We start from the raw sequence: 14,861 nt of genomic DNA, 5'->3' as shown, positions 1-14,861 counted from the left end.
TTTTAACAGCTATTCATCTTCTATAAGCAATAGTAAGATATATGAAGCTACTTAATTTCCAAATTCTCCTAGCAAAGTTTACCCTGGGTATTTATATTAAAAAGTTAGTTGAAGTGATTAAAGAAATTACACGTAAGTTAATTTTTGTCTTTGCTTCTCTTCCTGAGCTTCTACCTGTCATCTGCCCACCATCCTTGCTTGCATTCAGCAGTTCCCATTTGAGTCCTTGGATTTGCAGAAACATTTTTCAGTGGGTACTTAAAAAGCTATCCGCAAATTCAAGTAATCAATTTTTTTTTAAGCATGAAGGGTTTGATCCAGTGCAAACTACATCATTAAAAGGGTTCTCAATTACTTTGGTGAGCTTTTAATCAGTATTCATGAGTAAGTATTCTTGATCTGAAGTACAGTACCATAATATGTTCCTTTATTTATCATTAAGAAGGCTAATGTGTGCTTTTGTTTGATACATGGAAGGAGATGAGCAAGACTTTTCATACAGCAGGAACAAAGTCTAGGAATTTCACATGTGCCAGTCATTAGTTTCGATTATGAACTGCCACAATATCTGTTCTTGTGTCTTCTGGTGTCCAGAGCAAAAGCATATCTTTAAGAATCTGTTAATATAATACTACTGTTTGGTTTATGTTTTTATTGTTCCCAGCTGTGTGCTAGGTGAGGCTGCCTTCTCACAATATGATACTGGAATTCCAACATCTTGCATCCTTGCCTTTTTCCTCCATTCCTCTCTCCCCATTCCCAGTCTGCCACTCACTTTGCACATCTACTGAAGTTCACCAGATTCCTTCACAAGCTAAATCAACCTAGGAACTTACAAAAAAACTACCCCAATAAAAGCAGCAACAGTAAAAACATGCAGATTTCATGGTGGTTAAGAGATCTGGATCTACTCAGGAAAAGGACTGAATAGTCCCAGAAACATCAGAGAGACAAGACATGAGATTTTGTATTCAAGTGTCAGGGAAGGGAGAAAGACCAACTACAGCAGCACCAAGCCTTCAAGAGCAGCTTCAGGAGCAGATGATCAGAGTACCCTGATCATTTTCAATGCTGCTGGATGAAAGCCAGCTGAGTTACCCAAAGATTAGCTAAGTACCCCCTAGCAAAGACAACAAAGGAACTTTTCAGCTTGAAGCATCACAAGCCCACTACCACTCATGGTGGCCAACACCTGTTCCTGTGGTCTCAGTCAGGAGCCAGGAACAAGCAGGATGCATTAATCCCACATGTAGGACAGTATCACACACAGAGTTGTCAATGACATCATGATATCAAGTAGTTCTGGTGCAAAGAATAGTCATCCACACACTCACACACTGAGTCCTGAGGTAAGAAAAATCTGTTCTGCTCCTTAATGAGACTAGAATTTGGCAAGGTGCCAGTCATATCCAGTGACTGCCAATCTGGCAGTGCTGCCTCCAAAGTGGGATGAGGATTCTGCCACACTGGATTAATGATGAATGGGGGAAAAGGAATCTCCACGGGATTCATAAAGGACCCATGAATGATGAACTATAAATACTGTCTTGTTTTAAATAAGGAAGATGTTCTGCCTGATGAATGCCAGCTGAGGTGAGAGACCTGTATGGAAGAACTGAAGCTCTGACCACACAGGCCAAGAAAGCATCTACAGCAGATTAGCTAAGAGAGAAGTCAACCTTTCAAAACCTGTTACTTGTGAAAGGAAACCAATCTATTTGTTTCCTTACATTTTTCTAGCAACCATTGGTAAACATTTTTGAAATTGAGTAGTTTGGGATGTTGTAAAGAAATAAATTTGTGTTTATGTTAACGTAGTGTATGAGTTAACAATTTCAAAATGATGCCCATTACTGTGTCTAATGAGTATTAAGACCAGAGTACTGAAATACTCTGATAAAATGCCAGATTCTCAGACAAGGCTACAGTTAAAACAAACGGTGCCAAAAGGCAATTCTAGAGGTGCTACACCAACTTACTGAAGAAGCAACAGTGCTGAGTAAAAAGAAATCTTATCTTACTATAGTTAACAGTCTGTCTGTAATGAAGTATGATAGCACAGCAGAACTGAATTGATGTTTATTTTACATATTTCATATCACCTACAAATGGTTTTTCTTGACTTTGGGTGTATTTAATTTACTATTTTATCACTAGAAATACGTATTTCGCCTTCCTGAAGATAAAAAAAATTAGCTATTTCAACTTAATGCATTATTTAAAAACTCTAATTGTGTGTATACACAGATATATTTGAAGAAAAAGTAAAGACTGGGGAACATGTCAGTCTGAAAATATAAAGGAACAATAATCAAAAACAACACCACTCAAGAAAAGAAACATTTCCAAATGGAACAAACCTTTAAAACCATCAGGATAGACTTCAGGAAGGAATTTAGTGCTGATGTCTCCTCGAACAAAGCGTGGATGGACGATCACTTCTCGCAGTAAAGAAATATTGTGAGCCACACCTGAAAACAAAAAAAAACCAAATCAATACAAAATCAGGTGACATTAATCACAAATTACAGTAGGAAAGGACTTATAAAAATATGAACTCTTTCTGGAAGAAATACTTGTTCACAACTTAGATACCACAGTACTGATGTAATCAATGCAGATTTACCAGTTTTGTTTCACTCCTGCCTCAAGACACACCCTTTTAAACACTCCGTTTAATTATAAAGTAAACAATCTAAATTTTCACCTCATCAAGCCTAATTCAAACACCTAGTTGAGTTAAGGACAGCAAGCACAACCAAGAGACTTTTGGTCCAGTTCTAGAAGATGTAGGCAAGACCACAGCCATCTCCTTGAAATGACAAATATTAGCTCAATTCCACTGAAGCCTGAATGAAAGATATGCACCATGTTATGCCCCAATCACAGTAAAGAAATACAGTAAACAGTTTTACCACTTAACATACCATTTTACAACATTTTTATCATTTGTAACACTTAAGAGACTCCTGTGTAACTTACAAAACAGAAATGTATTGCTTCCTCCACATGTACCTTTATCCAACCTCACCTGGTCAATTCTTTCATTCAATACCCTGGCTCCTCTTTAGGACCTCTCTGTGACCCTGTTAGACATAAGCCCACAAAAATTATTTACTTAATTTTAAAATAACTTACCACAGAAACTTTAGAGCCACCTTTATCCTTTAATTTCTTTGAATATTATGCTACTTATGTTTTCTGCATTTCTTCATCTCTTTCTCATTCTACTTCTCAGCCTGTCTCCTCCATCTCCTAAATGATTTTCGTTTTAGTTGAATAACTTCTATGTAACTAAGTTAGTGACTTAATGCTAAACTGCACTTTGCCAGAAGTGCTTGCAGTTTAGCACTGAATATGACGGTCACTAGAAGTCATTTCACTGAAATACTAAATACAAGAAAGTCTTTATAAGAGGTAGGAGAAGAAAGGGGATGCAAAAAAAAAATCTTTGAGAAAAAACTCCCTAGATCATTTAAATTATCTTCTCCTTACTGCAAACAATTTTCAAAAAGAAGGTACTGTCTCTCTTTTGAAAGTAGCATACAGGTCATCTTTGGAAAGTTTAAGATTACAGGTAAGAAAACCACCATCTTTATCTCCATTCTCTTCTCAATTTTAGAAAGAGATCAAATCTGATGAGCCAGAGAGTTCAGTGCCAATATGACTACACACGATAACACTGGCTCAAAAACATTAATACTTCTTAAGAGAAGCTGAAATAGACATGCAGTTCAGGAGCATTGCAGGTGTTGATTTATTCCAGGTATGGATAAATGAGGAGCTGCTCTAGGAAAGAGGTTATCCAACCTCAGCTGCGCACATTCTCACCCCTCTGGAAATGCAAAGTAATTCACATTCTTTTGTCAGCGTCAGAGGAACAGGTAACTCCAAATCACATTGCATTTGCTATGTCACATTAACTTTGGCTTTAGCTGTCCACCATTAAGTATAAAATGCAGAACACATCACAAAACAGTTCATAGCAAAAATTTGTCTGTGCATCCACTTCTCTTGCATAGCACAAAATTCTGTACTTCAACTTCAGCTATGTTTACTCACAAGTTATTGTGATGACATGATCACAATTAGAGATGACATTATTCAATTACTTGCACTTTTTTCCTAACAGTTCTAGTTTAAAATAATATTGAAAAATAATTCATTGTAAACTCAGGTATTACAGCTGTAAATTAAGTTATTTGGATTTTTTCCCTTGTTGGGATCCCACCAAAGCAAAGACACTAGCAGTACTACCATGCAAATTGCTGTGGCTACAGGAGATTCTTCTACACTCCTTTTTCTTTTGTGTTTTTCCAGTTTAGAAGCATGAACAACATCCTTGTTATTTTATATGCAGACCAGTTCAAACACTTTCAAAGCTTTTTTCCCCTACTAGTCTGCTGCTGGTGTGAATTTTCAAGCTCTCTGTGTGGCCATCACTGAAACCACTTTCAACACAGAGTCAGACTGAGCCTCATTGAGTCATGAAGTCACAGTTTTAAAGACTCGTTTGTGAGCCATTAAATAGCACATGACACAACCAGTTCAATAATGACATGATAGAAATTTGTCCATTTGATTAAAAGAAGATCCTTGCTGCCTGCGACCTAAATAATCATTCACAGACCCTGATTTCATAAACACCAAATGGAAGTCACACTGCATCTCCACTACACAAAAGAATTAAAAATCTTATGCTAAATTACCATAACTTGGAAATAAATAATATCTGTCTTTGTCTGCTACAAACTTCCCCCCAAAATTTCCAATTTGAATAGTAAGTCGAAATATCCCAGAGACTTCATCTATTAAGTCCAGCATCAAGACAAACAGGAGTTTTTCAATGCTGCCCAACTTTGAATCAAGGGTTTAAACATGCTGCAATGTGTAACCAGATCATCTCACATTTTTCTTTCCTAAACTGCTGTTAAGATCCCTGGTGAGGTGATGGCTGATGACAGAGCTTGGTGTCTCAACCGACTGCCCCAAAAGACCTAAAATCAAAAAAATACTATGAGTATTCTTAATTATTTCTAACTCGTGTGCATCTGAAAAATATGAGGCTTCTGCAATGTTTTAAGCTCCAAAATTTCTTTAATAAGTTCAATAGAGCAGACAAGCCTAGGTGTTTGGGAAGCAATGTAAATGCTTTTTACATATACAAATTAAAAATGTAATAAACAAGTTTCCCTTTAAAGTATCATGAAAGGCTATCTTTATCAGTCCCTGTGATCATTATGTGAGCAATGACTGCATGGTTGATCTGCTTCTCAAGACTGAGTTGATACTTTTAGTGATGTACCAAATCATATGGCGTTAAAAAAAATTACCAGTGTAATCCTTCAGAAGTCTAGAAGTTTTAGATTTGCAATTTAGTGTGACCTCTGTCAAAGTTCATAAGGTCTCCATCTGTGTGTGAGTAACTACTAGGCTACAGAAATATGGACCCCTAGAGCAGCTTGCTCCTGACTACCTGCTGCTTCCAAAACACTGGCCAGACATCAGCCTCACTCTCTCACAGGATCAAACAGAGGCTAACAAGCAGTGCTTATTTCATGCAAAGTTAAACACTAAACTGAAGTATATTGTATTTATGTTGCAATGGTTTTCAGAGAATTTTTCTTTTTCTTGACTAGATCTGCAGACTGCCAGGAAGAAAATCACATTTGTTAGCCTGACAAGCCATGACATTTTCAACAAACAAGCAAAATCCTAAACTATATCAATTTATTTCTCCTCCAGAAAACAAAATTTCACTTCAGCATCATGATTTTTACATTGTTAATGCTGATGCAGAACTGCAGTTACAGTTATAGTCCTTTCCTCTAAGTCAAAATATAATAAAATATAATAATCACCATTCTCCATATGTCTATTTTTTTTCATTTTACTTGGCTGTTGTCTTCATACAATTTTACATCAGTAGAAGCTCAGTGTAAGGTATGCTTCTTAGGTTTCAATTTTTACACACTATTTTCCAGAACATATTTGTAAAAGAAAGCAGACTAGCATTTAAATTACAGAGAACTAATGAAATTTTTAAAAACGACATATTCATATGCTTTATATGGAACACATATTCCTGAGGTTCCATTAATTTTCCAGTTAAATTGTCATTATTGCCTAATGAATACAGGAGCACACTAAATAATCACACTGTTCACCAGAGCTTATTAGCAACCCCTGTTTGAAGAAGCCCTCATTAAAAAAAAATTAAATTATAATCAGAAGAAATTACTCCCCATACTGCCTGCCTCTATCTTGCCTCCTTCCCTTCTTCATTTTTGGCCTTAAAAACTCTGCTAAGTACACCAGACTTTTCATTAACTTATATATTGTAGCCTAACTCCTAACCTGTCCTCACAAGAAAACCCAAAGACAACAATAAAATGCATTTTATAGAAAACAATTTTATAACAAGTTTATGAAGAGGATATCACACCACATTTTTACTCACTAAAAATCAGAACTTGGAATGCCAAGGCACAAAATCATAGGCAATGTTTTCACTATAAATATTTACTGACACTAAACATATTCAGTGTTGATTAGCCTTTTTACAGTATTAAGCTTCTGTCATCTTGATGCCTGCAAACACAAATCTGCATTTATCCACGTAAACTTAATTGGAGTCCTACATGCCCCTCTGTAGATAAGCAGTTGAATAGACTTAACTTGCTGATAATTTCAAATGGTGCTAAGTGGAACAGAAAGAACTTTATCTGCATACTTACTGACTGCAAAACCAACATGTGGAGTACAGGACTAGAGGTTTCTCTTTTTAACAAGCCAGCAAAGCTAAACTATCACCCAACAATTTAAATGCTGAATAAGAATAAATGTGATGAAGCTTAGGAGGTATCTCAGTTATTTCTCTAAAGAAAATATAAAAAATATATTAACTAACCTCTGCACGGAGTATTATGAAACACTGATTATTCTGCTGTTCACTTAAAACAAGAACATTATCGGATTTGCACAGACTGTGAAAACACCACTTTCAACACATGAACTTCTCAAGTCCATGATTACTACCCAGCAAGCCTCCATGTTCGTAATTCCAAAAGTTTTCATAATATTCCCTGAAACCCTCAACATTCAACTATTTAATTGTCTTTCAAAGCTTGTGTTTTGCTACAACTCACTTCAGAGCTGGCTATCTACATACTAAGTCCTATCCCAAAAGCAAGAAAAAAAGGGGTTTTTAGCTTTTAATTTTAAACATCCGCATAAAATTCTCACATGGGATCAGTACACCACTGACCCTCAGAGCTGAACATGTATTCCAACTAAAAACAATCATTCTCTCAGATACAAAAGTCTGAAGCTCACTGAATTCACACACCAGGATAAAGGGCAAAAGGAAGGGAGGTAAAAGGACATAATATATGGTAACATCATACTGTAAAATTGTAAGTTCAAACTCAAACTAAATTTTGTAATTGCATGTGGTTCTGAACTTTTTAGTAAGAGGACCATTATTTACAGTGTTAGCAAACACATATGAATGCTTGAATCTGTAGAATAATTGGAAGCAAAAGCTAAGCAGGCTTCATCAAGAAAAGTGAAAGAAAATAAATGGCCATTCTGCCATCATCCTCTCCTCAGATATCCTTTTACTTTAAAGACAGGGAATAGAACACTAGGACAACTTTATATCTAGGGAAATAACAGCACTTGTTTTTCAGTGCCTTCTCAACTGGGCACATTACATTTCTTGTTTTTCACTGCCCCAGTTCTTTCTCCTTAATCAAAGGGAGAGAAAAAAAACATACAAACAAAAAACTTATCTGACAAAAAAAAAGTACCTTACTTTAATTTCCCCTTCTGCACCAATAACATTGCCTTCCTCTTTTACCTGATCAGGCTGTACTTCAATTGGCATTCCCTCTTTCTTCTCCACAGGACAGTGGCAACCTGTAATCCTTCCTAAACTATATGCCACTACATTTCACTAACAGGCTGCCATTCCCACTCCCTCCCTCATGACTGGCTTAAGAAAAGGAGAGAACAAACAGGAGCAGCATCTGAGCTCCAAGCTGATGCTACTAAGCGTGCTGAAATGGTCCCTTCTAATGATTTTGAACTAAGTTTGTTTCCTTCCCTTCTCCAGTTTCGGTTTCTACATCGATACACTCGGGAATCTGCTGGTCCCTGCTGCAATGGGTGAGAACACAAATACTCTTGCAGAACTACCAGTCTGTTACCTCTGTTATGCAAAAGTTGTATGACCCGTTGAAGCATTTTTTAAATGCTCATTTAAAAAACAAAAACTCATTTCATTTAAGAACAGACATTATACGCTGTTTTTCCAGGCAAATAGGCTTCTTACACACAAAGATTGTTTTGCTCACAATACCAGTGAGAGCATTTGCAGGGGATAAGAATACAGGAGAGTCTAAAACTCACATGTATACTGCCATTGAGAAGTATCATTTAAGTTAAAACAAAATAACCCAGTCACTTATGATGTTCAGATCTAAATTAAAGTTTACTGTGAAAAGCTTTGTACCTGAAATTAATTTATTTGAAATAGATGATAAAATACTAAAATCACAGATGAGTGTTTTTTCTTGTGCTCTAGGATGATCCTGCTTGAGCAGAGAGGTTGGACCACATGATCCACTGTGATCCCTTCCAATCTTACTCATTTTGTGATTCTTGGAAAGCCAAGGCCTTCTAACAACATTAGTACAGCTCTCCTTTCCCCCCCCCCAGTTAGTGTGTTTACATTTGCAAAAAGATCAAGACAACAGTTTCGGCTGCCACTATTCTGGCAGGTCTCCACTCAAGAGTTAACGTCTACATTTCTTTTCTCCCCTCAAACACTCACTACAGTTATTTAACACTTTTCTGGTTTCTATTTCATGTTTGCTCTTTCACCTCATGCTGGAAGATTCCCCCATCCCCAGCTGGTGGGTCCCTTATTTCCTCCTCATTTCTACTCCTTCTTGCTCTATCTGCCGCTTACTTTTTTCCTCAGAGGCTCATTTTTCCACTCTTCTTTCTCCCAAATGGTCCACTACATTCCTCTCTCTACACAGCAAGCAGGATCTCAACAGAAAAGGGTTGACTTTGTATAAAGACTTAAATTTCAGGTTATTGCTTTACTTTTGAATGCTCAGGGAAGATAAAAACCCAAACAAAGGTCAAAGGAAAGATTACAGGATTCAGGAATTACAGGAATCTGCACTCAAGGATATGAGCTATCTCACTAGATATCTCCAATCAGACCTCTAGTGAATTGATAATGTGTTCTACTTGCTGCGTAAATATAAGCATTTCTTTTATTTAAATAGATAAAAATAACTTTCATACACAAACTTTCCAAAACTTCATACTGGGATTTATACATGCCTTCAAATGAACATATTATCCAGCACCAGAAATGACAAAAACGTATTAAAACTTTAGAAAAACCAAGAAGGAAAGCATACCACATCATGTTTACAGACACAGGAGATACACTGAAAGGCATTCTTTCAATACCCTGTTTCTGTTGCTCAAATTAACATCCCCTTCCCCCCCCAAAAAAAACCCCACAAAACAAAAAGTTTCTGAAAAAAGTACCATAAGAGACAGAAATGAACTACTAACAACAGTGCATGCTCAAAGGAAATAAATCTTGCCTCATCCCAATGAGGAACAGCGCCTCTGTGCTTAACTGGAATCTTGAACTTTTCACTCTTCACAAATTCTCCAGTAACCAACTACATAAAACAAGAAGTGTCTCTTCTTGAGACAATTCTGGGTTGGACCCTTAACTTTAATCACTCCTGAACTATACTGCAAGATTCAGAGATAAAAATGTTACCTAATTAGACCCTTTGTCATTCAGGAGCCTCAGCTGAGATTTTGAATTCAGATCAGTTCTCAGCAGAGGAGTCAGTTCCTGTCAGAATAATTTAGACTGTAAAGAACCTCAAGAGATCATTTAATCTAATCCACAACTCAAAGAAACACTATCCTAGACTTTCATCTGCTCCCATTAACAACAACAGAGGTATTACACAGAAAAAAAGATGGAGATTACATTCCCATGATCACATTGACTCTCTCTTGACTCAGTCTTGAGTTAGTCACACTTTCAGCATCTACCAATGAACAGACTGTAGAATTTCTGTTATCACTGCATACAAGTTGTCATCAACCTGAACTGGAATAGAATATTAATGCAACAGGCATTTTCAGAGCACAGCATTGTTGCAAATATCCCAATTTGCTTTATTCAACATTTTTTATGAAGATACTGCTATTACAGGCACTGTATGATGGAGCCTTGGTTGCTTAAGGTATTATTTACTCAAATTTTGCTTAAGTCTGCTTTCTTTGCAAGTATTAACTGTTTTTAAAATTTAATTATTTTAATTTCCTTCATGATTGTCTCAGGCAGATTTAACTGGGAAGGACAGCTAAACCATGAATTCAAGGCCAGGTAGTATCCAGTCCAAGAAAACAAATCAATAAAGACTATAGTCTGGGGACTTGTTCCCTGTAAATGGGATGGAGCTAAAAAGGAACAGGGTAACTTGTGAATATCCCAAAGCCACAGCAGTAGAAACTGAATGTTTTCTCACACAGCCAACAGACAAGGAGCAGCAGAGTAAGTCCTTGCCCTTCACATTGCCAACATGCCTCAACCCAGCCTATGAGTCACCTCCTGAAGGGTCACTGTGCTACTTCAGTCCTGGATTCTCTGCCGGGACTGCCATGAATGACACTGTATAGTGGCATTTGCTCTAAGAAGACATTTGTCTTCTAGGAACTGGATAAAAACCACTGATTTCACACAGGTCAGTGAGCAACCATCAAAATAGTAGTGACTAAAATGCCTTACCAACTTTTGTCTGCTTTGAACCAGTGACACAGAAGTGATGGGGAAGATCCATCCTCCATTAGCAGTCCCTCAGCTACATATTAGATGGTCCTTGACCTGTTAACCAGTCACCCTATATCCCATTCCCATCCCATGTGAGTGAACAAGCATCTTTGTTTACAGAAATTGCAATCCTTGGGATTTTAAATCTAAAATTCTCACAGTGTATATAATCACTACAACTGACACTTACTTCAGCTGGTATTGCTTACCTAAAATGCTTTGTAACTCAGAAGAGTTATTTCATTACTTACAGGGAAAAACACAGTGTCTCTAAAACACAATGCAAACATAAATGCTGCTTCCCAGGAAATCAGAGGGACAAGGGGGCTGTGTTGAGAAATAGGAATCTGGAGCACACTATTCAGGAAGACTGGTAATCTCTAAATAGTTATGTACAAGCTCACTATTCAAGCATAAAACCAAGTAACTCCAAAACTAGGTAAAAAAATTATTCTGTATCTTTTACTACTAACAAAAACTCAAGTATGGAAAAGACTTCATGTGATGCACTTTACAAAAGATCAAGGTAGTTTAATACTTTGTTACATAGGAACCCAACATTGTAAAGCAAAAATACACACAATTGCTTTAGGAAAAAAAAAAGAAGGAGTTCTGCACATGTCAATGCAGTTTAGAACATTACAGATGGGACAGTTTCTACTAACTACCCTACCAAGAATCATTCACATTAGGCAAGAGAAGAGATACTTTAATATCCACAAACGTTCCATTTTAAATAAACACGGAGAAGAAACTACCAGCTGTGTAAAATGACACAAAAATCCCGGTGGTTTTCAAATGGAAACCACTGGCCACTGCAACTAAAAATGTGTTCTGAAATTAATCTACTTCTGAAACCTGTAGGACATTAAATTTTGTGGTCTGCAGTACTTTAAAAAAAAATTCCCCCTGTAGTTCACTAATTACCTCTTTAAATGTTTTTAATAGACTAAAAGCTTTCTCAGACAAATACTACAGAGACATCAGATATGATGGATACATGCATACTAATAAAAAGACTGTAGAAACCTCAAGAATACAAATTAGTACTTTTCAGGTATAAGGTCTCATATAGTTTACAAGTATTTATAATCTGTGGATGTTAGGTACATAAACATCTGTGTAAAACACCTAAGCACAAACAATTGGTAAGTTTCCACCCCATGTTATAGCACATAATAAAAGACAATGCTCCACACACATTTGCAATATTCTCATGAAATAAAATACTTTTAGCATCACTTGCTATCAATACAATTGAGTGTGAATCCAGAGCCTGTCTCCATTAAAAACAACACTAACAAATCCCACCTCACATCAATCTAACTACAGCAGTATAAATTTCTCACTCATATAAATTTACTCAGCTGTTATACAGCAGGGGTTTACATCAGCACATTGTACTGCAATATTCTAATGGCTCAAGTTGCACCAATATAAATTCATGTTAGAGTTAGCAGTTCATTTACAATGGCTAATCCTACCATCTACCTAGGTACACTGTGGTAGAGGAATGTTCATTTTCCCCTCGACAGATAAATCTTTTGAGTTTGACATGGCATCTGTACCATTCAGCAGCACAGCATTAAGGCCAAACCAAGTTTTACAGAAACTTAATAGAAATTTTTTACCTCTTTTACCCTGAGTTGTCCTTATTTTCTACAAGACACAGAGGAAGACCTAAAGATTTCTCCCACACAAAACATGACTGCCCTCACCAAAACTTAGAGTGAAAGTAGTCAGGGCTGCTTCACCCCTGCTGCTTAGAAAGCCTGGAAGAATGGCTGCATCTCCTATGCAATCAGAGGGCAAGAGCTAAAACACATACTGATCAATAGCCCACATCTGTATTTGCCCAAACCTAAACAATGATCTTGAAAATAAGAGAAATATATATATACACAAAATCAAATACTGCATTGTGATAATATTTAATTGCAATCAATGTATTAAATTCCTATAAAATGGCAATTACCTTAAATTTCCTACAGTACAGAAGCCTTTTTTTCCCCTCTACAACATAATAAATCAATTACATGCTACCATTCAGTGAGAACTATGAGTTTTAAGAAAGTTATTGAAATATTTATCTCATAATACTCAAGAGAAAAAAATGGAGGGGAAAAAAGTCTCTTTAGAGTTGATGTATCTTCTCAGCTTAATTAACACAAGCTTTTCCTGTTTTAATTTGCACTTAAAAAGTGGGAACTTTACTCAATTTGCTAATTACTACATTTTCAAGCTGTTTTCTTGAAATAGATGACAGCCTATCACACTAGGAATCCAAATTTCTCTAGTTACCTCGAATTACGTAGTTGTCCAAAGCCTCTTCCATTCTTTTCAGGGCTTCAGCTCTATTAGAACCATAGGTAATCAGCTAAAGAAAAAAAAAATGTATTTACATTACCTAGAAATTAGATGTTTGTCTCTAGAATTTGAAAAGCATTTAAAAATTAAATAGGCTTGTAGAACTTCTGCAGTCATAAAACCATTTCTTGGCCAATACTGTATCTGTGCTATAGAGGCTCCCTGAAACATCAAGAAAAAGCTAAGATCTTTTAACCCATTCAATGAAAGAAGGCCAATCACTTTTCCTTCATAAAACTTAAAGCATCTAAGCAAGCCCTCAGAAAATCAGACAAGAGGCTCAATATCCAAGCTGACTCTCCAGATTCCTAATGCCCAACAAACTCATAAGATATAATATTTTTGAGAACTGAACTCTATCATGTCATATTTTAATTTTACCAATATATTCCTTATGAATAAAAACTAATACTAAGAGACAATATCAACCATTTCTTTCAATGCTTCTTTTTTGGAAGCCAGAATTATTGACATTTTCATCCAGGCTAGACTATGTTTAAAAAGATAGATTGGCAGCATCTAAGTCAGACAATAAAGGCTAGTGTTTAAATCAGAATCGTCTTAATAATTAGAAACTGCAAGACAAATAATTACAGTGTCAAAAGGTAAAAAGAATTTTATTTAGAAGTAACCCTAGATTTCCACTACTGTACATCTTCCTTCACTTCTTTTTTATTCCCTTGAGGCATGTTATGCCTGGCACCTTTAAAATACTGATTTACCAATCCTTTAACATGCTCTCTCTCGTTTAAAAGATCTATGTATAAAATCAGTACTTCATACCTTTAGAATATTGAGAAATAATAATCAACTCACTTTGGAGATCATAGGATCATAATAAATGCTAATATCACTTCCTTGCTGAATACCACTGTCAACACGTACCTTCAAAAATAAGTAAAAATAGTTATATATTAGTGGAAAAAAAATTTCAACATGAGGATCAAATCTACCCATCAGCCTTAAACCATAACCCCCACAAAGCTTATCACATACATTTTTCCCTCTGGAAAGACTAGAATAATTATTTGTTTTCAGAGAATCTGGGAGGAGGGAAGGGAAGCTTTTTTCTTCACCGGGAAAAACACTTGCAAATTATTCTCTCCTTTATGAGAAACTTGACTGCAATCTTGAGTTCATAGTCAGAAATCTCTTTTGTTCTCTAGAATGCACAGTAAACACACTAAATTTGATCTAAGAATTTCAGCTGTGTTACACAATCACTTCAACTCTAAACACATTCAATTCTGATTTAATCCCTGTAATAAAATACAGTTGTAATTATTTTTCTGACTGACACCTGGCATGAGGGATGACCCTTATAATCACACCCTTTCTGCATCTATATGTAATCACATCCCTCATGTTCTGCTACAGCCCTTCCAAGGGCTTCAGCAGGAATAGGAAGGATTCAGCAGGAACTTTGGAGCTCTACTTATCAGCTCCATAGGATACTGAGCCTATGGTTTTCATGTCTGTAACACTTTCCTTCTCTGTCTCACCCTCTCAACTGTTAAACATTTTTTTTTTCTCTGTTGCTGCTGCTCCCCCAAGTCTTTAATGTTTATACAGCTTTTTCCATGGCTTTGCTTTGTAAGGACACAGCCCCAAT

At 36.3% G+C, this 14,861-nt stretch overlaps 1 protein-coding gene across 1 annotated transcript in view; it reads right to left on the bottom strand.

Annotated features, from left to right (window-relative positions):
* PCCA (propionyl-CoA carboxylase subunit alpha) overlaps positions 1-14,861 on the bottom strand; it is a 273,709-nt gene that overhangs the window by 136,726 nt on the left and 122,122 nt on the right. Inside the window, exons 15-17 of the mRNA XM_048295883.1 lie at positions 14,066-14,134; positions 13,184-13,259; positions 2,361-2,471 (exon numbers count right to left, since the gene is read on the bottom strand). Coding sequence (XP_048151840.1) covers positions 2,361-2,471; positions 13,184-13,259; positions 14,066-14,134 — 256 coding nt within the window. The remainder of the gene's footprint in view (positions 1-2,360; positions 2,472-13,183; positions 13,260-14,065; positions 14,135-14,861) is intronic.

The sequence above is a fragment of the Corvus hawaiiensis genome, chromosome 2 (genome assembly GCF_020740725.1).
Source record: "Corvus hawaiiensis isolate bCorHaw1 chromosome 2, bCorHaw1.pri.cur, whole genome shotgun sequence".
In the NCBI taxonomy this organism is placed as follows: domain Eukaryota; kingdom Metazoa; phylum Chordata; class Aves; order Passeriformes; family Corvidae; genus Corvus; species Corvus hawaiiensis.
The sequence above is the reverse complement of the archived record's forward strand: the minus strand, read 5'-3'. Positions and strand labels throughout refer to the sequence as shown.